The sequence below is a fragment of the Bos indicus x Bos taurus genome, chromosome 2, assembly GCF_003369695.1.
Source record: "Bos indicus x Bos taurus breed Angus x Brahman F1 hybrid chromosome 2, Bos_hybrid_MaternalHap_v2.0, whole genome shotgun sequence".
NCBI lineage: Eukaryota > Metazoa > Chordata > Mammalia > Artiodactyla > Bovidae > Bos > Bos indicus x Bos taurus.
Window position 1 is genome coordinate 125,912,054 of NC_040077.1, and position 27,497 is coordinate 125,939,550.

At 48.5% G+C, this 27,497-nt stretch overlaps 1 protein-coding gene across 2 annotated transcripts; it reads right to left on the reverse strand.

Moving 5' to 3' along the window:
- Nucleotides 1–1,495: 1,495 nt before the first annotated feature.
- NUDC (nuclear distribution C, dynein complex regulator) lies at nucleotides 1,496–14,937 on the reverse strand. Of its 2 annotated transcripts, none has more exons than XM_027519412.1 (9): nucleotides 14,736–14,937; nucleotides 12,337–12,414; nucleotides 5,004–5,207; nucleotides 4,849–4,914; nucleotides 4,002–4,121; nucleotides 3,734–3,928; nucleotides 2,405–2,488; nucleotides 2,193–2,311; nucleotides 1,496–1,770 (listed from the first exon to the last, which is right to left on the reverse strand). In XM_027519412.1, exons 1-9 carry the CDS (start codon nucleotides 14,814–14,816, stop codon nucleotides 1,719–1,721), a joined length of 999 nt encoding a protein of 332 aa, XP_027375213.1. In that variant the 5' UTR covers nucleotides 14,817–14,937; the 3' UTR covers nucleotides 1,496–1,718. The 2 variants fall into 2 exon arrangements, with proteins under 2 accessions (XP_027375213.1, XP_027375206.1); XM_027519405.1 differs by having other exon boundaries at nucleotides 4,002–4,166.
- Nucleotides 14,938–27,497: the final 12,560 nt, after the last annotated feature.

Below are 27,497 nucleotides of genomic sequence, written 5' to 3' on the forward strand. Positions count from 1 at the left end.
GGAAAATGACCATGGGGCACTGGAGCCCAGGGATATCACTGGACAGAGCAGAGTCATGCTACAGCCCCTCCACCTTAGCCTTGGCCCTTGTTCAGTCACTAAATCGTGTCCGACTGTTTGCAACCCCACAGACTGCAGCATGACAGGCCTCCCCGTCCCTCACCATCTCCCAGTTTGCCCAAGTTCGTGTCCATTGAATCGGTGACACCATCCACGTCGTCCCCTTCTCCTCCTGCCCTCAATCTTTCCCAGCATCAGGGTCTTTTCCAATGAGTCAGCTGTTGCATCAGGTGGCCATAGTATTAGAGCTTCAACATCAGGCCTTCCAGAGAATATTCAGGGTTGACTCCCTGAAGATTGACTGTTTTGATCTCCTTGCTTTCCAAGGGAGCCCTCGAGGGTTGTTTCCAGCACCAGTTTGGTTTTCTGCTTTTCATGGTCCCACTCTCACATCCCTACGTGACTACTGGAAAGAACGTGGCCTTGACTATACGGTCCTTTGTCAGCAAAGTGATGTCTCTGCTCCTTAAGACGCTGTCTAGGTTTGTCACAGCTTTCCTGCCAAGAAGCAATCTGACCTTAGAAAATGGGCCTCTGGGGCCAAAGATTTTTTTGAGCCCCATTATCCAAGCTCAGCCTTGGGAACCACTACTGGCATTCCCAGAAAAAGGGGTTTGTAAGTTTGATAAACAGACAAAGCCAAATACTGCATAGCTTGTCTTTAACAAGCTATTCTGAGATGCCAAAAGGACACAGGCTGTGTCCTAGAAATTCAGGGGTCACCCGTGGCTCACAGGGCACAGCACCCTGGGCAAGTGAACCCATTCCTCTTGTTACCATAACCTCTATGGCACTCTGCACTGTGACCTGTACTTCCTGCCAAAGCGGGGCAAGGGTCAGCTCTGGTGGCTGGATTGGGGCAAAAGAGAACACCTCTCCAGCCTGAGCACAGCCTCAGTGGCTCACTCTGAGAAGCCCTAAAATCTGCAAGGGTCCAGGTCAAAGACACACAACAGGCTCCATTGGGCTTCCCCCTGCCTTCCCAGCCAGATCCCCACCACACACAAAGCCCATCTGAGGCCTAGGCAGTGCCCCTAGCCTTTGCTGCTTGCTCTCTGCCTCTGGGAAGTAGTGTGTAGTTTTAGAAACACTTGCTCCAGGACTAGAGGACAGACCCAGTGCAGTGGGAAATTGTCTCAGAGATGAAAACGGAAATCAAGTCAGGCTGGTCTTAAATGCTGCAGAGTCATGGGCCCCTGGGAGAATCTGACATATGTTTGATGCCTGTAACCAACACCTTTTGTTCAAAATCATACACAGACTAAAAGCCTTGTCTGAATCCTCTAAGGAATGAGAAACTGAGCCCAGGGAGGGGCAAGGACTTGCCCTAGATCACATGGCAGAGCCTGGGTGAGCAGCCAAGCCCCCAGGTCGCAGCAGCAGTCTTAAGAGGCCTGAACCCCAGAGAAAGGCCAGAGGGAAGAGAAGACACGAGTGGAATTGGGTAAATGGTTTTAATGTGTAACAGCAGGCCAGCTGGGGAGGACAAGACCCCCCCAAGGCCCCAACCCTTCTCCCATGATGGCCTGGGACCTGTGTGTGCCGGCCAGCCCCGTGCCTGCCCTGGCCCTGCGGCCCACCAGTCCCAGGGAGGGTGGGAGAGGAGAGTGGGGAGCCGGGAGTTCAGCCTGGAGAGTTCAGGGGAGCACACACAGGGGCTAGTTGAATCTGGCCTTGGAAAAGTCCATCTCTGGATGCTGATCCATGAACCTGCAGAGACAAAGCGGGAAGGTGGGACAGGCCATCCGTCCCCCAACTTTGCCCCTTTCTCTCAGCCTCCAACATGAGGTCTCATCTGTTTACAACTCTCAGCAACCTGGAGCCATGCCAGGCAGGAGTGGGGCCCCCAAGGTCTCCCCAAGGTTGGATGCTGAGGTGCCAATACCGGCACTACTTTTTCTGTTGGTGACTGTGACCGCCTGTTACCCTTTCCTATCCTGTGGTGGCCTTGCCCTCAAGATGACCTCAGTAAGTGATTAGGGGAGGCAAGCCAAGGCTATAAAGCCATAAACTTGGCTGGCTCGTCCTGGAAGGGGCGGGGCAGCTCCTGTGTTCTGCTCAGTAAACAATCGTCGCTGTCACCCAGGTCCCAAACTGACACCTCCCCAAACCCCCATCTCTGCATTGCTCACTTCTTCAGGATCTCCTGTTTCTTCTGCTCATCGGAGGTAGGCAGCCCCATGGACTTCTGTCTCTGGTCGTACATCATCTTCTCCACCATGCTACGGGTCTCACTGTCCAGGTCTGACAGCTAGGGGCAGAAAGTGACAGGGTGGATGAAGCCCTGGGGCCACCCAGGCCCCAAACCTCCCAACCGCAGCTCCTCCAACCAGCCTGGGCTCACCTTGGAGTTCTCGGGGTTGATCTTCTTAGTATTGATCTCGGGGTCACTGGATACCAAGCGGCTCCACCACTCCATCTTGTTGATCTGAAAGGAAGAGGAGGGCCACCCGGGGACGGGTGGTGGCTCACTCTGGACCCTGGTGGCCACCCCCCGCTCTTCCAGAACCGAACGCTCTCCCAGCCACATCCTGCATCAGGGGCTTGCGAGGCTGAACTGGGACCTAGGGGCAGATGGGCAAGACCTCTGCCCTCCCCGGTGGCTGGGGGAGACAGACACGGAGACAGTCAGCATGATAAGGGAAAGAATAAAGTACAGAGGGAGATACTCACCCAGTGGAGGGAGAGGTTGGGACGACACACATGGGCTGGGCCTTAAATGACTCGCGTGAGCCACGTTAAAAAGCAGGGAAGGACATTCCAGGTGGGAGGAAACGCCAGGGCAAGGGCACAGAGGGCTGAGAGGCAGCCAAGGGGGTCAGGTAGGCTGGGCCAGGCAGTATGTGCCATGGGACACTTCCCTTGGACCCTGGCACTTCACAGAGACCACGTTCATTTACTGGGGTCTGTATCCCAGTTCTCTGAGAGGGGAGAACACAGGCTTCCCGAGGGGCATAGTTTTCTACGTCTTCTTCACTGTTTTCCCTCCAGCACTTAGAACAGTCTCTGGCACGTAGCAGGTGTTCAAGTATTTGCTGAATTGAATGCTTGTATCGATACAAACCTAATGGACGGACTTTCCTGGTGGGTCCAATGGTTAAGACTCTGAGTTCCCAAGACAGGGGGCCCAGGTTCGATGCCTGGTCAAGGAACTAGGTCCCATGTGCTGCAACTAAAGATCCCACACGCCACAGGGAAGATCCCGCACATGGCAACTAAGACTCATAATAAAAATTCAGACCCAAAGTAAAAACTAGAAGAAAACCTAATGGACCTGGAGAAGGAAATGGCAACCCACTCCCGTAGTCTTGCCTGGAAAAGTCCATGGACAGAGGAACCTGGTGGGCTGCAGCCCATGGGGTTACATGACTGAGCACGCGTGCGTGAGGGTGGAGGGAGATGGGTTGGTAGGAATAAACTGGTAGAACAACAACAAAAACCTAATGAAAAGGAAAAGGCTTTGCTACTAAAGACAATCCTGATCCTTAACTCCACCCTCTCCTAGAGGCAGGAGTTGGGCAGATCTCTTGGGCTGCCCTTTTTCTGACTCTAAAATGTGACAGACCTACTATAGAAGTCTTACTGTGGGGATGAAATAAGATATGCCCATCAGACCCCCAAAGTTCAGTAACAGCCAATCAGGACAGAGGGCAGGAGGCGGGGCCTTTCGCACCTTCTCCAGATGCACCGTCACCACCTTGCCGTCTTCGATGAGCCACGAGCTCTCCTCCACCTTCACCTCGTTGTAGAGCTCCCCGTCCACGATCGCTGGCTGTCCCTTGAGCCCCACCCGGAGATGCCGCCGCTGGATGTCCACCACCACGTCCTTCCCCTTCAGCCGGAAGTTCACGCAGAAGGGCACAGCCAGCTGCATGGGGCAGGAGCAGTCAGGAGGCGCCCCAGGCCAGCTGCCTCCCCACCACCCCAGCCCCCGCACTCACGTCCAGCTCCGACAGGGTCTGGGTCCAGCGGTAACTGGGCAGGTCCGCCCCGTTGCCGAGGTTGGGCTTCAGTTTCCCTTTGTCCTTCTCGTCCTCCTCCTCCTCCTCCTCCTCGGCCTCCTGCTCACAATTGGGGTGCTCGGCTGCTTCCCTGACAGACCCAGACTGAACCCCACTGGCTGGTACGGCACATACAGCCACAGACAACACAGCAGACCTGGTCCCTGCCCAGTCCAGCCCACTGCAAGTCAGAGCTAAAACCTGTTTGGCTCTCTGCCGGCTCTGCCCGAGAGGAGCTCAGATGGGGAGACCGTGGGACAGCTGGCGGGTGGCGGCACTCAGAGACAGACCCCGGGGACCCAGCCAAGGGACTTGGGAAGGAAGCCCAGCCCAGAGCAGGTCAGGAGGTGGCTCCAGCAGAGTTGTTCTAAAGGAAAACCAGCCTGCCAAATGGTCAGCTCCATTCTTCTCTGTCTGGAGGGTGGGGACCCAGCCCCAGACCAGAACCTCTGAAGAGCTGAAGGAGTGCCCCAAGGATTATGTGGGAGCGGGAGGAGCCCTGAGGAGAACATGCCCTAGGGGTGTCAGAAAAACCCACCGCGGACCCAAGCCCACCCGCATGGTGTCCATGCAGCACTGCCCATCTCTGTCTCTCTGGCTTTCCTGCCAAGGCTTAAATTAAGCCAGTGAGCTTTGGAGGGTTTTTTAAATCCCCCTTTAGTCCAATGTGGGGTCCTGGAGTATGAGGAGGATTCCCAAAGCTAAGGGAACGGTGGGGTGGACCTTCCAGAGAAAGGGAATGGATGAAGAGCCCCAGAAGCTCCCAAAGCCCTCCAGTCCATCTCACCTGCTTCCCTGGTGAGCCAAGGCTGCCATTCTTGAGCTGGGCCTCCTGATTCTCGGCATCCTTTTTCTGTGGCAAAGGGGAAAACAGGTGGCAAGAGGGGCCCCACTTCTAGTGTCCATGGGGTCAGGGGGCAGGGGAGGGAAGCCCATTCCTACCTGGTCAATTTCCAGCTGTAGCCTCTCAGCCTCCTCATCAGTCAGTTCTTTGATCTGGGGCCCAGAGGTCTCTGACTTGGCCTCCTTGGCCAACCTGGCTGCCCGCTCTGCCTTCTCCCGCCGCTCAGTCTCCTGCCGAGCTCGCTTCTCCCGCCGGGCCTTCTGTGCCAGCTGGTTGTGGTGGTTGAAGGTCTGTGTGATAAGCTGAGGAAGGAAGAGAAGGCTAAGAGGCACTGGAGGAGAAGACACGTTCCAAGACATGAAGCCAGTCCCATCTCTGAGTGCCTGGGCAACGCACTGCACTTAGAACCTCAGTTTCCACATCTTTAAAATGAGATTTAATACACATCTATCTCATTGAGTTGTAATGAGAGTACCTGCAAAGTATCTGCTTCAATAAATAGCAACCACTTAAAAAAAAAAAGGCAGTCCAGGAAATAAGACCCAACACTGAAGTTGGACAACCTGCGTTCTAATCCAGGCTTGTCACACACTAGCTATTTTGTTTTTGGCAAATTACTTAACCTATTAATGGTTTTAATGGGCTTCCCTGGTGGCTCAGTGGTTAAACAATCCACCTGCCAATGTAGGAGATGCAGGTTCGATCCCTGGGTCGGGAAGATCCCCAGGGAGCTTCAGAGTCCTTATCAGCAAGGATAAGTCCCTACCTCACAGGAATGTCGGGCAGACCAAATGATAAGTGCTTTGAAAGTCCTTCACAGCAGAGTGAAGCTGTCAGGAGAACTCCAGCCTCAGCCCCTCTGAGAAGCTTTTCCTCAGCTCTCAGGCCAGAAAGAGCATTCCGGAGGGAAAAGGTCAGCGGCTTCCTCCCCTCGGCCTGTAAGCTATCCATTTCAAATCCACCCTCTCCCACGCCTTCCTAGGATGCTTCTAACCTGCTTCGTGCTAGCTGCCCCCCTCTGCGGCCCAAAAGTGACCCAAAACTGTTACCCCAGGGTCTGGCTCTGTGGCCTTGGACAAGGAAACAACTTTGACCTTTCTTAGCCTCAGTTTCATCAGCTGTCACGAAGATGCATATGACACTTGTCAAGAGACTGGCACAGTCCTAGCCACAAACCAACTGCCCATGAACTGCTGGCTTCCCAATACCCCCTGCCTGGCTGAGGCTAACCCAGGGTCAACTGGTGGAGAAGCACCTTCTCTGCTATGAAGATAACAAAAGGGGGAATGGTTACACCTCACGTTTTACATCAGGAGCTCCTGAAGTGTGGTTCCCTGATCCACAGAATATGTTGGCATCACCCAGAATTTGTTAGAAATGCTGACTCTCAGGCTCTACTCCAGGCCTACTCAATCAGAAGTCCCAGGGGTGTGGCCCAGCAATTTGTACTTTTAACAGGCCCTCCTGGCCAATTCTCATGCATACTTGAGTCACACCTGCATCTGAGATCCTGGCCTACTCCTTCTGCCTGTGTGACCCTGAGGTCATCTCTCTGTGCTTCTATTGTGTTATTTCTAAAAGCACTCTTACATAGCTGTTCTTTGCCTACAATATCCTTGCCTCTACTCCCAGGTCACCTCACAAACAGCTTCTTATCCTCCAAGACCAGCTCAAGTGTCTGTTCAATTTCACCTCTTCTCCTTTGGCAGACTCAGGAATTTACCCAACTTAGGAAACCCAACTCTGTGTCAACCCACACACCTGGAGGAGCCCTCAAAGGACACCCACCACATGATCAGTGGTCAACAAACCATCTTTCAAGAATCTCTGAGCCAGAGCTACAGGGAAATGGATCTGCAAGAGTTGAGAGGAACCATGTGGGGCTCAGGGTCACCAAAGTCAGCCATGGGCTCCTAGGCCTAGGGTTCTGCCAAATGCCCTGTGGCTTCTCATTCATTGGGTGCCAATTCTTCCTGTTACCCTCAAACCTCCAACTTCATGCCACATTACAGTAGCTCCACACTCTTCGAGGCTAAAGGGTACCAAAAGCGCCCCGAAACCAAATGGGTTAACAAAATGAGGTGTATGTAACAAAGAAATGAGCCACCTGAAGGCCACTGTGCTGTCAACAGAAGGGGCTGGTCATGGCCCAATTACGCCAGCAGAGGCTGTTCCACCCTAATCAGGGAGACCTTGAACTCAGGCCATCTGCTAACCAGTGGCCAAGGGGAGGCAGGAGCAGGGCCGTCCCCTCTCCCAGCTCCAGTGAATCACGTCCCATTCGTCCTGTTCCTTCCCAGCTCCTGGAGGGCAGATGAGGGCAGAGCTGAACCACCAGGCAGAGTCAAGGCCAGTCACAGCAGCCTCTGACCCTTCCTCCCAGTCTCCTCCCACCAGCTTTACCGGGGCCCAGGCCCAGGCCCAGGCAGAGACCCCAGCGAGACTGTAGCCTACTCAGGGTGCCAACTGGCAGGCTGTCAGAGTAAGCTTCTGTCACTGGACATGTCTTTGGGAACCAGAGCCCAGCAGAGTGAGAAAGGGGTGAGGAGGGCTGGGAGGCCCCCAGAGTGTTCGGTGGGCATACCTGAATACAGCTTTCCTGATCTAGCCTGGGTGATAGGAAAGTAGAGAGTGGGTCCCACCAGACTGGCCAAGGAAGACTCCAGAGAGATATTTAAGCTAAACCCAAAGGCATGAGGTCCTGGACCTGACCATGGAGTGGGGGGACACGTCTGAGGGAGAAGACACACTCCTGTTCTAGAACTTCATATAAATGGACTAATTCAGTATGTGCTCTTGTCTGTCTTCCTTTAGAAGGCTGAATAATATGTATGTATGTGTGTGCTCAGTCGTGCCCAACTCTGCAACTCCATGGACTGTAGCCTGCCAGCACACCCTGCTGCTGTGGGTGTGCAAATCTCTCTTCAAGATCCTGCTTCCAGGGCTTCCCTGGTGGCTCAGTGGTAAAGAACCCACCAGCCAATGCAGGAGACACAGGTTTGATCCCTGATCCAAGAAGATCCCATATGCCGCACAGCAACTAAGCCCACGCACCACAGCCACTGAGCCTGGGCGCTAGAGCCTGGGAACCGCAATTACTGAGCCCACGTGCTGCGACTATGGAAGCCCACTTGTCCTAGAGACCACGCTCCGCAACAAGAAAAGCCGCCACCACGAGAAGCCCACGCACTAGAGGGTAGTCCTGGGGAGCAGCCCCCACTCGCCAAAACCAGAGGGAAGTCCACGTGGTAGTTAAGGCCCAGCACAGCCAAAAATTAAAAAAAAAGATCCTGCTTCCAATTTCAGGGGGTAATGGGATTGCTGGATCATATGGTAGCTCTCTTTTTCAATTTTCTGAGGCACTGCCATACCGTTTTCCACAGCAGCTGCACTATTTTAAATTCCCACTGGTAGTGCACGAGAGTCCCAATTTCTCCACAACCTTATCCAACACTTAGTGTTTCTGGGGGTTTCTGACAGAATCCATCCTAGTGAGTGTGAGGTGACATCTCACTGTGGTTTTTATTTGCCTTTCTCTAATGACTAGTGATATTGAGCATCTTTTATAATAAAAAAGAACTATAATTCACTTTTACCAACAATGTCTGAAGAGTACCCTTTTTTCCCCCCACATCCCTGTAAGCAATTAAAAAAATATATTTTTGTCAGTTTGACCAGAGAAAAGGGCATCTCACTGTTGAGTTCATCTACATTTCCTTGATTACTACTGAATATAAGCATCTTTTCATATGCTCCTCATGGAATGGCCCATTTTTCCATTTATCCTTTTCTTGTCAACTTATAAGAGTTCCTGCATATTAAACTGGCTCCTAAATTTTATCTGTCCTCTGCATTGCACATTTTTCCCAGATCTATTGTTTTTCAAATGACTCTATATCACTGCATCTCTTCTGCCACATTTTCTATATCTGAAGAGACAAGCAGCTATCTTTTATTCTATAGCTTCCAGGTTTCTATCCTTGCTAGGTCTCTTCCACACAAGGTTATACATAATTTCCTAGCTTTCCTTACTAAGCTCTTCTTGATCTGGGATTTATTTTTAGATACGAGTACAACAGGCTTCCCAGGTGGCACTCGTTGGCAATACAGGAGACACAAGACGCACAGGTTCTATCCCTGAGCCAGGAAGATCCCTTGGAGGAGGGCATGGCAACCCACTCCAGTATTGGTGCCCGGAGAATCCCATGGACAGAGGGGCCTGGCAGGCTACAGTCCACAGGGTCGCAAAGAGTCAGACACAACTGAAGTGACTTAGCAAGCAGCACATATGAATAAAACAGACGGTTTACACTTTTGGTACTTTTCCAAATAGCCAGTTGTAGCAGCACGACTTATCAAATCACCTTTGCCTGTGAACTGATTTACCTTCCTGGACACATCTTAACGGTAGACTTTTTCTGGGTTCTCTGTTTCACTAGTCTATTTGTCTCTTCCTATGTCAATAAAATATTGATTTGATCATTATGGCCTTTATGCAAATCCATAATGCCTAGCTTCAAAAGCTATAAAAACTAAAGTGTTTTTGTGTTTCTCTAAGTTTGAAGCATGAAGGTATTTACAGTCTTCATATCTTGGCATAAACATGGATATACACTTCTCTGCAGAAGTATCAATGTTTCATTACATTATGCTGCTCCTGACCCCTGGACTGGAGTAAAGTATATTATATACAGTATATGCACTGTGAAAGTGTTAGTCGCTCAGTGGTGTCTGACTCTTTGCAACCCCATGGACTGTAACCTGCCAGATTCCTCTGTCCATGGAATTCTCCAGGCAAGAATATTGGAGGTAGTGGGTAGCGATTCCCTTCTCTGAGGGATCTTCCAGACCAGGGATCCAACCCAGGGTCTCCTGCATTGCAGGCAGATTCTTTACCATCTGAGCCACCAGGGAAGCCCAAGAATTCAAGTTCACAGACCCTTTTTTGAATCTATTGGGGCCAGATGTGTTTTGGGATTAGAATTCTTTTGGATTTTAGGAGGCAATACAGTGCATATTTAACCCTAAAATCCAAGAACTCTAAATTCCAAAATTTTGTTCATCTCTCTCCCTTCTGCCTGCTACCTCACTCAACCTTCATACCTCAGACATCTCCCTCAGCGTCTTCCCTGAGCGCTCAACCTAGGTTAGTCACCATTTTATGCTCCTAGGACAAACACCCACCACTTCCTCACAGTCTTATACATATTAATTAAATGAATGAATGCTGGTATTTTATGGTGAAGTCTGGCCCACAAAAAAATAGAAGGTGCTAGTGCTAATACAGAAAGCATATTTGAGCCAGAAAGGGTCCTAAAGGTCAGTGAGTCCACCTTCTTCTGCTTGACAGGTGTGAAGATTAAAAGGACCAGAGAATTGGTGGGAAATCAACCAGACCACACAACTAGACCAAGAACCCAGGACTCCTACTCCAGGACCACGTCCTTACTACAGAGTAGCCTCAGAGCAGGCATATTATCAAGCATTTCAGCTTGTTAGAACTCTGAGGCCGCAGAAAGCAGTTTGTAAAATGTCTCCTTTTGGTTATTATGTCTCCTGTTTAACTGAAAACAACTGTCAGTTTTCACAGTTCAGTGAAATGACATCTTCTTCATTATTTATGAATCTTCAAAAATATAATTACAACCTAGGCAATCAAAAGACATTCAAACTCTCAGAACCTGTACCATAAAGCACAATTCTCAGGAATCACCTAACAGCAATCAGAACGGCTATCATCAAAAAGTCTAGAAATAATAAATACTGGAGAGGATGTGGAGAAAAGGGAACCCTCCTACACTGTTGGTGCAAACGTAAATTGGCGCAGCCACCGTGGAGAAGAGGCTGCTGCTGCTAAGTCGCGTCAGTCGTGTCCGACTCTGTGCGACCCCAGAGACGGCAGCCCACCAGGTTCCCCCGTCCCTGGGATTCTCCAGGCAAGAACACTGGAGTGGGTTGCCATTTCCTTCTCCAATGCATGAAAGTGAAAAGTGAAACTGAAGTCGCTCAGTCATGTCCGACTCCTAGCGATCCCATGGACTGCGGCCCACCAGGCTCCTCCATCCATGGGATTTTCCAGGCAAAAGTACTGGAGTGGGTTGCCATATGATCCGGCCATCCCACTCCTAAGCGTATATCCAGAAAAGACAAAAATTCTAATTGGAAAAGACACGTGCACTCCAATGTTCCCAACAGCACTACTTTTAACAGCTAAGACATGAAAGCAGTCTAAATGTCCAATGACGGATGGATGCACAAAGACGACGTGGTGTACACACACACACACACAGGAATATTACTCAGCCATTTAAAAAAAATACCAGTTGCAGCAATATGGATGGACCTGGAGATTATCATACTAAGTAAAGTAAATCAGAGAAAGACAAATATCGTATGATATGATTTATATGTGGAATCTAAAAAAAATGATACAAGTGAACTGATTTACAAAACAGAACTAGATTCACAAACATAGAAAATAAACTTACGGTTACCAGGTAGCAGGGGTAAATTGGGAATTTGGGATTAACAGATACACACTACTATATACAAAAAAAAAAAAAAAACACCCCAAGGACCTACAGGGAACTATATTCAATTTCTTATAATAACCTATAATGGAAAAGAACCTAGAAAAGATACATATATATATAGGAGATAGACAATTAAAAAAATACACCACCACTATTCTCAAATCCCTGAACTTTGGGTCACAGCATCCAAGAAGACTAGGACTGGCTGGCTTTGAGTTTTCCTAGACCTCTGTCTTCTAAGCTCAATTTCTAACATTTGCCTACTCTCACCTCTCAGTGAGGTAATTAGATAAAACCTGGGCTTCCCTGGTGGCTCCACAGTAAAGAATCTGCCTGCAATGCACGAGACCTGGGTTCAATCCCTGGGTTGGGAAGATCCCCTGAAGAAGGGAATGGCTACCCACTCCAGTATGCTCGCCTGGAGAATTTCACGGACAGAGGAGCCTGGAGGGCTACAGTCCATGGGGTCACAAAGAGTCGGACACAACTGAGAGACTAATGCTTTCAGTTTCCTCAATGGAGAAAAAGAACCAAGAAGCATTGTGTAAGGGGCAGAATGCAGTTTTACAAGAGACTCTGGTTCCAACCCTGGCTCTCCCATAACTTGGCTCAAGAATCTGGACAACCCTGGCTTTCCTATAACTCACACCAATTTCCTCATTTGTAAATGGGGACAGTAACACCTGCCCCTCAAACAGTTAAAGGACCATGGGGAAGAGGGTAGGTAATGCAGTTGGCGAGGTGAGGGGCTTTAATAAACGACAGCTTGCTTCCCTTCCCCGACTCTTTGCCCCTGGCCTTTTACTTCTGCTAACAGTTACTAGTATGCCAAAGAAGGCCAGGTCAGCTCTTCTGGAGAAACAGAGCTGCCCAAAGGCCACTGGCCCCCAACACTCACCTTTTCTGCCATGCCTTCTTCTCCTCCAACAAAGAAGTCTGTTTTGCGTCGAAGGAAGCTGAAGAAAGTGTTCACCAGCTGAAAGGAGACAAAGACAGAAGCTGGAGAGATGCCATACTGGAAGCCCTTCAACTGCACAGAAGCGAACTCTCTTAGCCTAGGAGGGAACCTGGGACTAGACTGTTTCACCCCCAGCCTCTCAACTGGGGACACCTCCTCCCCACAGGCCCGGGCTCTGTCACTTCCGCCAGGAAGCCGAAACTAACTTTACCCGATCACTTGAAAGGCAGATTTCTCATTTCTTTTTAATTTATTTTTGGCTGCACTGGGTCTTCGTTGTGACACACAGGCTTTCTTCTAGTTGCGGTGAGCAGGGGCTGCTCTTCATTGTGGTTCACAGGCTTCTCACTGCGGTGGCTTCTCTTGGATGGACTCTTAGGCATGGACTCAGCAGTTGTGGCACACAGGCTTAGCTGCTCCATGACACGTGGGGCCTTCCCAGACAAGGGATCAAACCCGTGTCCTCTGCATTGGCAGGCCGATTCTTAACCACTGGACCACCAGGAAGTCCCAGATTTCTCATTTTCTTGTGTGCACGTGTATGTATATTTCACATTTTTTGTGGTGCTAGAGGCAGCCTGAGGATACGGGCATCTATGGCTTGAAACACTTGGGGCCCGCCTACCTTTCCTCTTCACATAGTAAAAAACCCATCCAGAGTGGCACTGGCTGAATTACTGGGGCAGAGCTAGAAGGAAGGGAACAAATGAAGCCATTTCAAAGAAAGTTCAGACCAACTAATTCTGGCTGGGTAGCCAAGTGATTTAAGAACATCAGTCTGGGTATCAAGACTGATAGACATGAGCTCTGTGACCTTAGGAAAGCTTCTTAACTCCACAAAAGAGAAACAGCAGCAGGACCTATTTCCAGGGATATACGTGAGGATCCTTTGTGAGAACCAAAGCAAGTAAAGGAGGTGAGGTCCCTAGCAGTGTCTGGTCCAGGGCAAGAGACCCTCTGCAGGAGAGTGAAGTCCACATAAGCATGCACCATGAACACCCTCAGCGCCCAGCATCAGACCTGATTCAGAGTACATGCTCAATAACATTCTGATGAACAAAATGACCTAGTGGTGACCTAAGGTTAGCATCTATAAATAAGCCCTTTTATTTGTCCAAGAGAGTGGTTCTAAATCCGATGCTAGATTTTATCTCAATGGTTTCAATTCCTGCTTCTACACACTTTTTTCAGTTCACTCAAAAATGAATACACTTCAAATCCAGTTGTGTCAACAATTTGAGGCAGGGAGGGGAGAGGGAGCCTTTCACATCCTCAAATTAATAGTACTCTTCCGCCCTCAAAGGACTTAGGAGTCCTTGGTCACCACAGGTACCTACCTGAATGAGAATGGGAATGGAAAGCTCGAAACTTTTGTCCCCAGAGAGACACAGAACCTGAAATGGTCTGTGGACAGCACACACTGGCCTAAGGATGCTGGTCCCCTCCAGGTCAGGAGCCTGTTGGATGATCTTGGGCAAGTTCCTTCAGTGTCTTTAATAACAAGACTGATCTTGACAGGCTTTTCAACCTTTTGAACTTTTCCATGGTTCAAAACACCAATTCCAGAGCCCCTTCTAAGTTGGTCCGTATCCTTCATCCACTCTGTGTTACTGGGTCTGGTCACTACGCAGGAAATTATGTTCTTGCACAGATCAATCACTCGAACAAATACGTGTTGACTGTCCAAGCCTGGTTACTGAGAATTCCTCACTGTCCCTCCCTTCAAGACACTACTCTCCTACAAATTCAGGAAATAAAAGGATTCCCAGCGGTGTCTCAAATAAAGAAACTGAGGCTGGGAGACGTGGAAGGGTCTTAAGTTGGTAGGTGCAGTGTAGAACAATCGTGAACATAGGCCTCCTGTTCCCCCATTCAAAGACCACGTGTTAATATCGCCTCCCACTCTCACATTCTTTCGCTCGCTCCAAGTCTCCGTACAGGCAAGTCGTAATGTTTAGAAAGATTCATCCCAAGGGATGCTCTTCGGGGACAGCCACCAACGGAGAAACGGAGACGAAAGCATGTGGGGTGGGGGGTGGCAGGGGGAAAATCCCCAAACTCTGGGGCTTTTCCGGGGGCGGGTGCAGCGACGCCGGAGCTGCAAAGGCAGAAACTGCTGAGAGGTCTCGGGGGGAACCAGGCCTGGTACGAGTGAAAGCCCTGGTACGAGTAGGCCAGACCGGAAGCTCGAGTGCAGTAAGAATGTGGAGGGGAATCCCAGAGCCCGCGAGGCCCAGGGGTGTATCTCGGCTTCTCGAAGGCAGAGAAGGACGGAGAGAGCGTGGCTGGGGCCTTCCCCCGGGTAGGCCGGGCCCAGCCAACTCCGCGCGGGCCGTTACCTCCTGCACGCCGCCCTCGTGCTGCTGCGCCATGGCCAGCAACATGCCGTCGAACCGATCCTCCTCCTGCTCCCCGCCCATCGTGCCAGCTGCTAGCCACGCTCCGAAAACCGAGCTCCGCACTCGCGTCCCGCGCTCCCCGATCCTTAGGATCGCGTCCGTCCAACGGCTCCAGTCCTCCGCTTTCCGCAGCGGAGCCGGAAACACGCAGGCGCCGTGCCGCCCAGGCCCACCCGCTCACTCCAACGTCCCGCCCCACTTCGAGCCTGCGGCCATTGACCGCGCGGCAGATAGCCCGCTTTGCCGGCCATTGGTCGACCTGCTGAGCCAATCAAAGAGCGCGTTCCTGAAGCTGTGGGCGGAGCAGAAGGCCCCGGAGTTTGGTGTGAGTTGCTATGGTTACCAGACGCTTTTTGGAGGCTTCCAGAAAGGTCTGGACACAAATCCGGCGTGGTTGGAATGGAAAAAAAAGGTACAAACTTTGTTCTTACGCCTTGGGCGTGACTTCCCAGCTTGCAGAAGGGTGAAGTGGAAAATGTTCTGTTATCTCCTCTAACCCTCCCATGGGTCAATTGAGGCCCAAAAAGGAGAATGGACTCGCCCAGAGAGCAGTCTGCCTCCGACATCATCACATGCTCTATATAAATTGTGCAGTCGCAGGGGCCCTGGACTTAGAAGGACTCTGTGTTTGGATTAATCCTCTTCTGCTAAAGTCTGAAATTTTTAAACAAGAGAGCCCACATTGTCGGTTTACACTGCTGCTGCTTGCTAAGTCGCTTCAGTCGTGTCCGACTCTGTGCGACCCCATAGACAGTAGCCCACCAGGCTCCCCCATCCCTGGGATTCTCCAGGCAAAAACACAGGAGTGAGTTGCCATTTCCTTCTCCAATGCATGAAAGTGAAAAGTGAAAGGGAAGTCGCTCAGTCGTGTCCAACTCTTAGCGACCCCATGGACTGTAGCTCACCAGACTTCTCCATCCATGGGATTTCCAGGCAAGAGTACTGGAGTGGGGTGCCATTGCCTTCTCCCGGTCCCCGCAAATTATGTAATGAATGATGTATTCAACCTCACTTCTGTTAATGTGTGGGACAGGTCCCAGTCATTGAAGGCCAACCACTTTACTTTTTCATTGAATTTCATCTTCTCAGTCTCTTCAGGGATTCTACTCTTGTTATTATTCTTTTCTAAATCTCCTGCATCACAATTTTCTTTCTTCTAGATTATCCCCTTCAACTTACATTTAACTCCACTTCTTTTGTATGATCCCACTTTCTCTTCCTACTACCCCAATTTTCAACTCTCTTTCACACCAAAACTTGAAAAGATTGCTATACGTGTTTCTCCACTTGATGCTTTCCATGACTTCTTGATTTACTCTAGTCTTTTCTTTTTTATATATAATTTTATTTAATTTTGGCTGTGCCAGATCTTATTTGCTGGGCTTTTCTCTAGTTATGGAGAGCAGGGGCTACTGTCTAGTGGCTGTGCATGAGCTTCTCCTTGCAGACCACAGACTCTAGGGTGTGTGGGCTTCAGTAGTTGTAGCCTGTGGGCTCAGTAGTTGCAGTTTCCCCACTCTAGAGTTGCAGTTGCCATGTTCTAGCACACAGGCTCAATAGTCACGGTACCCAGACTTAGTTGCTCCATGGCATGTGGGATCTTCTGGGACCAAGGATGGAACCCATGTCTTCTGCATTGGCAAGAGGATTCTTTACCACTGAGCCACCAGGGAAGCCCTGATTAGTCTTTTCTTAATACTCTGAAATGGCAACCCACTCCAGTGTTCTTGCCTGGAGAATCCCAGGGACAGGGGAGCCTGGTGGGCTGCCGTCTATGGGGTCGCACAGAGTCCGACACAACTGAAGTGACTTAGAAGCAAGGTTACAATGACCTACTTATTGCCAAAGCCGGTAGACCACTATTATCTTACTCAGCTTCTCAGCTGCATTTGACACAGTTGACCCCTTCCGCCTTCTGGAAGCAATTTTTTTCCATAGGCTTCTCTTATGGATAGAATTTTATCCCCTCCCCCTAAATTTTTATGTTGACACTCTAACTCCCAATGTGACTATTTTTAGAGATAGGGCTATTTAAGGGGTAATTAAGGTTAATGGAATTCATAAGGGTGGGGCCCTAATCCAATGTCCTTATTGAAAGAGTAACACACCACAGAGACTCCTAAGCAAGCTGAGGAAAGGCTGTATGAGACAGCTATCAGCAAGCCAAAGAGAGAAGCTTCAGGAGAAAGCAAACCTGCCAACACCTTGATCTCGGCCTTCTACCCTTCGGAATTATAAGAAAATAAATTTCTGTTGTTTAAGTCATTCAGTCTGTAATAGCTTATTATAGCAGAGGTAGAAAACTAATAGGGCTTCCATGTATCACACATATCTGCTTTTTCTTCCCACCTTACTAACACTCTTTCTAAGTGTCCTGACCTACCCACATTTATAAATGCTGGGGGCTCTGTCCTTACCTCCTTTTGTTCTCTGTCTATACTTCCTCTGTAGGTGATCTCATGATGCCTCTGGCCCATATCAATCCTGAGCTCCTGGACAACCCCACTTGGGTTTTACAGTTTTTTCCCTTATTGTTGTTGTTCAGTTGCTAAATCAGGTCTGACTCTTGCAACCCATGGGCTGTAGACCACCAGGCTCCTCTGTCCATGGGATTTCCCAGGCAAGGATACTGGAGTGGGTTGCCGTTTCCTTCTCCAGGTGATCTTCCTGACCCAGGGACTGAACCCATCTCCTGCATTGCACTTGGGGTGACTAGCAGATATCTCAAAACTCACATGGCTGGTGATGGATGCTGGTGATGGTTGCATAACAGTGTAAATGTACTTAATGCCACTGAACTGTACACTTAAAAATGGCTAAAATGGCAAATGTAATCTTATGAGTATTTTAACACAGTAAGAAATTTTATAACTTTATGAGACAATTTGAAATCTGAACTCAATAGATACTCTATTATCATTTTCAAGAATTATTATTTTTAAAAACCAACATGGCCAATATTGATGCTCCCAAACACACACAAATTAATTCTTCCCAAAGTCTTCCCCATTAAACTAAATGGCCCCTTCAAGCACCGATTTGCAAAAGCCCAAACTTACTCATCCACCGATTTGGACCAGTCAAAATCTGACCTTATCTAATCCATTAGTAAGTGCTGTTAGCTCTCCCTCCAAAATACATCCTGATTCTCTTTCTCACCTTGCTGTTTGAAGCAAGATGCTATTACTAGTCTAAACCAGCATTCTCTCTTGCTTGACTTCTAATATATCCAACTTCTCACTGGTCTCCTTACTTCCTTTTTTGTCACTTTGTAGTCCATCCCAGTTTGGAACCAGTTTGGAACTATTTAAAATCCTAAAAGATGATGCTGTTAAAGTGCTGCACTCAATATGCCAACAAATTTGGAAAACTCAGCAGTGGCCACAGGACTGGAAAACGTCAGTTTTTATTCCAATCCCAAAGAAGTGAAAAGCGAAAGAATGTTGAAACTACTGCACAATTGCACTCATCTCACACACCAGCAAGGTAATGCTCAAAATTCTCCAAGCCAGACTTCAACAGTACATGAACCAAGAACTTCCAGATGTTCAAGCTGGATTTAGAAAAGCCAGAGGAACCAGAAATCAAATTGCCAACATCTGTTGGATCGTTGAAAAAACAAGAGAGTTCCAGAAAAACATCTATTTCTGCTTCATTAACTACACCAAAGCCTTTGACTGTGTGGATCACAACAAACTGGAAAATTCTTAAAGAGATGGGAATAACAGACCACCTTACCTGTCTCCTGAGAAATCTATATGCAGGTCAAGAAGCAACAGTTGGAACCAGACATGGAACAACAGACTGGTTCTAAATCAGGAAAGGAGTACATCAAGGCTGTATATTGCCACCTGCTTATTTAACTTATATGCAGAGTACATCATGCGAAATGCCAGGCTGGATGAAGCACAAGCTGGAATCAAGATTGCATGAGAAATATGAATAACCTGATACACAGATGACACCACCGTTATGGCAGAAAACAAAGAAGAACTAAAGAGCCTCTTGATGAAAGTGAAAAAGGAGAGTGAAAGAGTTGGCTTAAAATTCAACATTCAGAAAACTAAGATCTGGCATCCGGTCTCATCAATTCATGGCAAATAGATGGGGAAACGATGGAAACAGTGAGAGAGAGACTTTATTTTGGGGGGTTCCAAAATCACTGCAGATGAGAAAGGAAAGCTATGACCAATCTAGACAGCATATTAAGAAGCAGATACATTACTTTGCTGACAAAGGTCCGTCTAGTCAAAGCTATGGTTTTTCCAGTCGTCATGTATGAATGTGAGAGTTGGGCCATAAAGAAAGTTGAGAAAGCTGAGTGCTGAAGAATTGATGCTTTTGAACTGTGGTGTTGGAGGCTCTTGAGAGTCCCTTGGACTGCAAGGAGATCCAGCTAGTCCATCCTAAAGGAATCAGTCCTGAATATTCATTGGAAGGACTGATGCTGAACCTGAAACTCCAATACTTTGGCCATCTGATGCGAAGAACTGACTCATTTGAAAAGACCCGGATGCTGGGAAAGATTGAAGACAGGAGGAGAAGGGGACAACAGAGGATAAGATGGTTAGATGGCATCACCAACTCGATGGACATGAGTTTGGGTGAACTCCGGGAGTTGGTGATGGACAGGGAAGCCTGGCGTGCTGCAGTCCATGGGGTCGCAAAGAGTCAGACACGACTGAGCAACTGAACTGAGTTGAGCAGCCAGAGCAATTGCTCTTAAGGATAAGCCAGGTTTTGTTACTCCCTTGCTTAAAAGTAGCCCTTCATGGATCGCCACTGTATTCAGGATAAATTCCAAGCTCCCAACCACAACCTTTGAGAAGCAGCAACATCAGGGCCCTGCCTACCTTGCCAGCCTCATCTTGTCTCACACTCTCCTTCACACACCAGAATCTCTCTTCACTTGCTGCTTTCACTTCCTCAAATGCCCCGTCCTAATTCCAAGGCCTTTGCCAGCAACTCCTTTTTACCTATCAAGTCTCAACCCAAATGCCACTTCCTCTGTGAAACTTTGTGCTTAGTTGCTCAGTCGTGTCTGACTCTTTGAGGCCCCATGGACTGCAGCCATGAAATTAAAAGACGCTTACTCCTTGGAAGGAAAGTTATGACCAACCTAGATAGCATATTCAAAAGCAGAGACATTACTTTGCCAACAAAGGTTCGTCTAGTCAAGGCTATGGTTTTTCCTGTGGTCGTGTATGGATGTGAGAGTTGGACTGTGAAGAAAGCTGATCGCCGAAGAATTGATGCTTTTGAACTGTGGTGTTGGAGAAGACTCTTGAGAGTCCCTTGGACTGCAAGGAGATCCAACCAGTCCATTCTGAAGGAAATCAGCCCGGGGATTTCTTTGGAAGGAATGATGCTAAAGCTGAAACTCCAGTACTTTGGCCACCTCATGCGAAGAGTTGACTCATTGGAAAAGACTCTGATGCTGGGAGGGATTGGGGGCAGGAGAAGGAGACGACAGAGGATGAGATGACTGTATGGCATCACTGACTCGATGGACGTGAGTCTCAGTGAACTCCGGGAGTTGGTGATGGACAGGGAGGCCTGGCGCGATGCAATTCATGCGGTCACAAAGAGTCGGACACGACTGAGCGACTGATCTGATCTGATCTGATCTGGACTATAGTCTGCCAGGCTCCTCTGTCCACTGGGGATACTCCAGGCAAGAATACTGGAGTGGGTTGCCATGCCCTTCTCCAGGGGATCTTCCTAACCCAGGGATCGAACCCAGGTCTCCTGCATTGCAGGCAGATTCTTTACCATCTGAGCTACCAGGAAAGTGACCCTGATAAACAGATTGTCTCCATCTCCATGATTTTCACTGATCCTCTGTAATTACTTGCCACAGTTGAAATACACAATTAAGAAATTTTGGTTCTATATCCATTCCTTCTCCCTGGAATATAAACTTCATGAAAGATAGAACCTGTCTGATTTATCTGAGCATTCAGCACAGAGCCTCAAACATGGTAGAACCTCAATAAATATTTGAGGAATGAATAAATGGTCTTTGCCTGATACTGTTGACTTTTATTATAAAACTTATCAATAAATATTGGTAAAGTTATTTTACAAATTTTAAAATTTATTGGTAAAATTTATTGAGCACCCAGTACTGTGCCAAATGCTTTATCAACATTATTTGATTTAACATAATGCTCTCTTTAGGGCATCCCTGATAGCTCAGTTGGTAAAGAATCCGCCTACAATGCAGGAGACATGGGTTCAATCCCTGGATTGGGAAGATCCCCTGGAGAAGAGAAAGGCTACCCACTCCAGTATTCTGGCCTGGAGAATTCCATGAACTGTATAGTCCATGAGGTCGCAAAGAGTTGGACATGACCGAGCAACTTTCACTTCACTTCACTTCAGTGCTCCATTTAGTGGAGAGAAAACAGGGACAGAGAAGTGAAGTCATGTGCCCAGGGCCACACAGCTGAAAGGGAAGAGCCAAGACTCAAACCCACGCAGCCTGACTCCAGAGGTCTTAAGAGTTCTACCTCCCTGAATTGGCATTCTGATTTTAGAATTCAGACCCAGGTTCTTATTTGATGTAACTATGCCCTGGGAGACCAAGGCCTGATCTTGAATCCTGGTAATTCATGGAAATAATAAACATTGCCCAGGAAAGTCTCTTAGTGATAAGTCAACCTCCCCTATTGCTCTCTGACCCCATCTACATTTGAACACCACCAGCAGCAGGTAAGTGGGTGATTACATCACCCACTAAGTGCTCCATTAGGACTAGATGACCCTGGGGAACTAAGGGAGGAAGCAATTTATTCTTACAAAGAGGCAGAGAGGGAAAACAGGCAAAGCCTGTGCTAGACCATAAAGGGTGACCCAGGAGCTTACCAAGGAGACAGGGTAATGGAAACATACCCCAGGCACGGGGAACAGCTTGGAGGGACAAAGTTGCATGACGCATTCAGAGCATGCAAAAGCACCTAGTCCTCACTTCCTACTTTGCAGTTCCAGCCCTTAACCCAGGCCCTCTGCTGCCCTGGGTCTCCCAGCTATACCGTCAAGCAGTCTGAGGCCTCTGTACAGATGAGAGCAAACATGTGCACCCTGGTCATAGGATTGCAAAGTGTGTGGTCTCATAGGGTACTCCTTAATTTCCAAATGATGCCCAGCCCAGTGCCTGAACTGGGCAGTGGGTGCTCAGTGTCACTGGTAACGATGATGATGATTGTTGTCCCTGCTTGGATAGTAACATCTTCATCCATGAGGATGAAGTCACATGAGGATTAACTGAGATAACTGCTGTGAAGGCACCCTGTAAACCAGACAGTGCTGTACAGATGGGAAAGTGCTCTCATGGACTTTTCCTCCCAAAAGCCTTCCAGATTCAAGCTCTTCAGCCCCACTGCTCACGGTAGCGCTCCCACCCACCCCCCACCTATGCAGGCATCCTGGCTCCCCTCTTAGAGCTACTGGGAGTGGGGCTGTCTCTCTCTCCTCACCACAGGGGCTCCTGGGACTTCCCTGGTGGTCCAGTGGTTAAGACTCCATGTCTCTACTGTAGGGGGCCTGGGTTTGATCCCTGATCAGGGAACTAATATCCCAAATGCCACGCAGCACAATCCAAAAAGGAATGGGGGCTCCTCCAGGCTGGCCTGTGTTTCCCCGTTACACTGAAGGCTCCCCGAACCCAGGCTGATCTCCTCTATCAGACTACATCTCTGAGGCCTGGACTGTGTCACCCCCAATTAGATCTGGGGTTCCTAATGGTGCAGCTGTGTCTCCCTCTTGGGACTAGGGACTCCTGAGGGTTGACTTGTGTCTCTCCCTTCAGATAGAGAGCAGCCGAGGGGACATCTTGGCCCAAGAGACCTCCTATCCCTCCGAGTAAATGGTTCCAGTCAGGCTCTGGGCTCTGGAGATCCCAGCTGAGGTTTCACCTCACCTCCAGAGCCTCCAGGGCTGACATCCTGGCCTTCAGGCCAAACACAGGGCTCAGAAAACACAGCTCCTCACAGTGCAAAAAAGTGCAAGACTTAAAACTCAGGGAGCCAGCCTCCAGCTCAGTTTTACTATGACGTCTAGTGAAGTGTCTCCTCGCTCCTCTGGGTCTCCCTCTCCTGAACCTCCTCCTCCAGGCAACAAAGATGAGAACACCACCAATGACGATGACAACCGCCCTCCTTTACAGAGCACTTACTGTGCCAGGCACTTCATGTCCTCATAACACCTAGAAAAGGCATTCTTAGGGGCAGATTTGCTGTGAAACTAACGAGGCTCGAATTCCAGGGCCTTGCGTTTGCACGGGCCCTTCCAAGGCAGCACCAGGAGAGGTCCCAGTGTCTTCTTAGGGTCAAATACATAGATTTTGTTTTTCCTTTTTAGCTTTTGAAAAATAAAAATTCTAAACAACACTGTTTCTTCTCACTCTACAGCTCTTCCTAATATGAATTATTCCCAAGACATCTGGAAGTATGTGGGTGGTGGAGAAACAAGGATTTGTGTGGGGCAAGAAGCAAATCTGTGCACAATTCTCTTACTCATCACTAAATTGTCATTTTATCTTCGACACTAACTCAAAAAGGAAGCTTCCTCCTATAAGTAATAGGCTGCTACTGCTAAGTTGCTTCAGTCGTGTCCGACTCTGTGCGACCCCATAGACGGCAGCCCACCAGGCTCCCCCGTCCCTGGGATTCTCCAGGCAAGAACACTGGCGTGGGTTGCTATTTTCTTCTCCAATGCATGAAAGTGAAAAGTGAAAGGGAAGTCGCTCAGTCCTGTCCAACTTTTCATGATTCCATGGACTGCAGCCCACCAGGCTCCTCTGTCCATGGGATTTTCCAGGCAAGAGTACTGGAGTGGGGTGTCATCGCCTTCTCCGAAGGAATAGGCAACATATGCAATTATAAATGCTTTTCTTTTTCAATAGGAATTACACAAAGTAGAATTTATCGTAATTCTGACTACAAACCTACAAGCAGTACTACAGGTAGCGAACACATCTATGTGTGAAGGGGCATGTTTTATATCTCATTACTATCAAGAACAAAACTTAAAAAAAAATTAACCTGAAACTTAAATTACCATATGTAAAATAGATAATGAACGGGAATTTGCTGTATGGCTCAGGAAACTCAAACAAGGGCTCTGTATCAACCTAGAGGGGTGGGATGGGGAGGGAAATGGGAGGGAGGTCCAAAAGGGAGGGGATGTATGTATACCTATGGCTGATTCATGTTGAGGTTTGACAGAAAACAGCAAAATTCTGTAAAGCGATTACCCTTCAATAAAAAATAATTAAAAAAAATTAACCTTGCAGACTTCCCCAGTGGTCCAGTGATTGAGTCCACCTGGCAATGCAGGGGGAAATGGGTTTGATCCTTGTTCCAGGAAGATTCCACATACCCTGAAACAACTAAGCCTGTGCAAGACAACTACTTAACTCCGCGCCGAGAGCAGGTGCTCCACAAGAGAAGTCACTGCAATGAGGAACCCGCTTATCACAAGGAAGAGTAGCCCCCACCCGACACAACTAGAGAAAGCCCATGCACAGCAACGAAGACCCAGCACATCCAAAAATAAAATAGAATTTTTTTAAAAAAATTAACCTTGCAAGAGGAACGACAGAATCATCTCTCTATTCTCACTGTAGAAAATTTCCAAAAATCACTGACAGCTCTACCTCCTTCCCTTCCTTTCTCTTCCTGAAAATGTCCATCCTAAAACTACTGGGTAGAAGGGGGACAAGGTAAAAGCAGGCACCAGAGGAGGAAGAGCACCACACTGGCCTCAACAGGGACAGGAGGGTGTCCGCACAGAGCAGCAACCTGGCTCAGAGGGACAGGTCCAGCAGGGTGAAGGTGACCCTGAACGGGTGGAGGCAACCTGACCCAAGGTATCAGCACCCAGGTGGGAAGAGGAAGGCATCTCACAGCAGAGATGGTGCTGGCAGAGAAGGGAGATCAGTTACAAGTAGAGGCTTGATTCAATGAGTAAATAAATTAAGAATAATGGAAACCAGATTTCTCAATGTCAGAGAAGTGTGAGTCATTCAGTCGTGTCGGAGTCTTCGTGATCCCATGGACTATAGCCCACCAGGTTCCTCTGTCCATGGAATTCTCCAGGCAAGAATACTGAAGTGTGTAGCCATTCCCTTCTCCAGGGGATCTTCCTGTCTCAGGGATCAAACCTGGGTTTCCCGCAGGTGGATTCTTTACCATCTGAGCCACCAGGGAAGCCCCTGTGTCAAGAAGGGAGGTATAATATATTTAATAGAAAGGGAGAAAAGTAGATTGAATCCCATTATAGTAGATTAAAATTACATGTAATAGTATGCACTCATGAGCTCAGTTGGTAAAGAATCCGCCTGTAATGCAGGAGACCCCAGTTCAATTCCTGGGTTGGGAAGATCCTCTGGAGAAGGAATAGGCTACCTACTCCAGTATTCTTGGGCTTTCCTTGTGGCTCAGCTGGTAAAGAATCCACCTGCAATGTGGGAGACCTGGGTTCAACCCCTGGGTTGGGAAGATCCACTGGAGAAGGGAAAGGCTACCTACTCCAGTATTCTGGCATGGAGAATTCCATGGACTATACAGTCCATGGGGTCACAAAGAGTTGGACACGACTGAGCAACTTTCACATGTTTTTCAGTATGTATAAGTAAATATAACTGTGTGTGTGTGGACGCATGCACACTCAAATATTCCCTAGCTCTAGGAGGGCCTGAGAGCAGCAGTGCAGTGAAGTCGCTCGGTCGTGTCTGACTCTTTGCGACCCTGTGGACTGTAGCCCGCCAGGCTCCTCTGTCCATGGGATTCTCCAGGCAAGAATGCTGGAGTGGGTTGCCATTTCCTTCTCCAGGGGATCTTCCCAACCCAGGGATCGAACACGGGTCTCCTGCACTGCAGGCAGACGCTTTATCCTCTGAGCCACCAGGGAAGCTCTAGGAGGGACTAAGAGCAGTGGCACCCTAATAGCAATTAGCAGATCTTGGTTTCTAAATTATTAATTGTTTTATTTAATTAATTTTTTTTGGCTGTGCTGGGTCTTAGTTGTGGCACTCGGGATCTTTGATCTTCATTGCAGATGTGGGATCCTAGGGCTATGGAATGTGGGATCTAGTTCCCTGACCAGGGATTGAACACAGGCCCCCTGCATAGAGAGTGCAGCAGCCTAGCCACTGAACCACCAGGGAAGTCTCCAGATCTTGGTTTCCAAATATGATTCTGGCACCCAGATCATGGTTTTTAAATACTGCTGCTGCTGCTGCTAAGTCGCTTTAGTCGTGTCTGACTCTATGTGACCCCATAGATGGCAGCCCACCAGGCTCCCCCATCCCTGGGATTCTCCAGGCAAGAACACTGGAGTGGGTTGCCATTTCCTTCTCCAATGCGTGAAAGTGAAGTCGTTCAGTCGTGTCCAACTGTTAGCGACCCCATGGACTGCAGCCCACCAGGCTCCTTCCTCCAAGGGATTTTCCAGGCAGGAGTGTTGGAGTGGGGTGCCATTGCCTTCTATTCCCCACTAAAACAGTAAATCAGAGCTTCTTTAGTACTGGTTGACTCCAGGGGCTGGAAAAGTGATATCTTCATATACCAGAAAACAAAAGACGTTTATAGAGTGATGGTGGTTGGTAGTGGTTTAGTTGCTAAGTCGTCTCTGACTCTTCTGACCCCATGGACTGTAGCCCGCAAGGCTCTGCTGTCCCATGGGATTCTTCAGGCAAGAGTACTGGAGTGGGTTGTCATTTCCTTCTCCAGGGGATCTTCCCAACCCAGGGATAGAACCCAGGTATCCTGCATTTCAGGCAAATTCTTTACCAACTGAGATACAAGGGAAGTCCCAGGCATGTCAAAAAGACATAGATCCCAGCTGGACGGGATGCCCATTGACAAGTCTGTGACAATCTGAGCATCAGAATAAATAATGAAAGTAACAGATTACAAGCCATTGAATAAAACAGGAGACCATGAATTCATACTTAAATATACACAAACACACATATTCAATGTATGAGGAGGAATGTTTACATAGTTTCAAAGTTCAGTTCAGTCACTCAGTCCTGTCTGACTCTGCGACCCCATGAACTGCAGCACGCCAGGCCTCCCTGTCCATCACCAACTCCCGGAGCCCACCCAAACCCATGTCCATTGAGTCGGTGATGCCATCCAACCATCTCATCCTCTGTCGTCCCCTTCTCCTCCTGCCCTCAATCTTTCCCAGCATCAGGGTCTTTTCCAATGAGTCAACTCTTCGCATCAGGTGGCCAAAGTATTGGAGTTTCAGCTTCAGCATCAGTCCTTCCAATGAACACCCAGGACTGATCTCTTTTAGGATGGACTTGTTGGATCTCCTTGCAGTCTAAGGGACTCTCAAGAGTCTTCTCCAACACCACAGTTCAAAAGCATCAATTCTTCTCCTTTCAGCTTTCTTTATAGCCCAACTCTCACATCCATACATGATCACTGGAAAAACCATAGCCTTGACTAGACGGACCTTTGTTGGCAAAGTAATGTCTCTGCTTTTTGATATGCTTTTTTTAAAAAAAGATCTTCATGACCCAGATAATCACAATGGTGTGATCACTCACCTAGAGCCAGACATCCTGGAATGTGAAGTCAAGTGGGCCTTAGGAAGCATCACTACAAACAAAACTAATGGAGGTGATGGAATTCCAGTTGAGCTATTTCAAATCCTGAAAGATGATGCTGTGAAAGTGCTGCACTC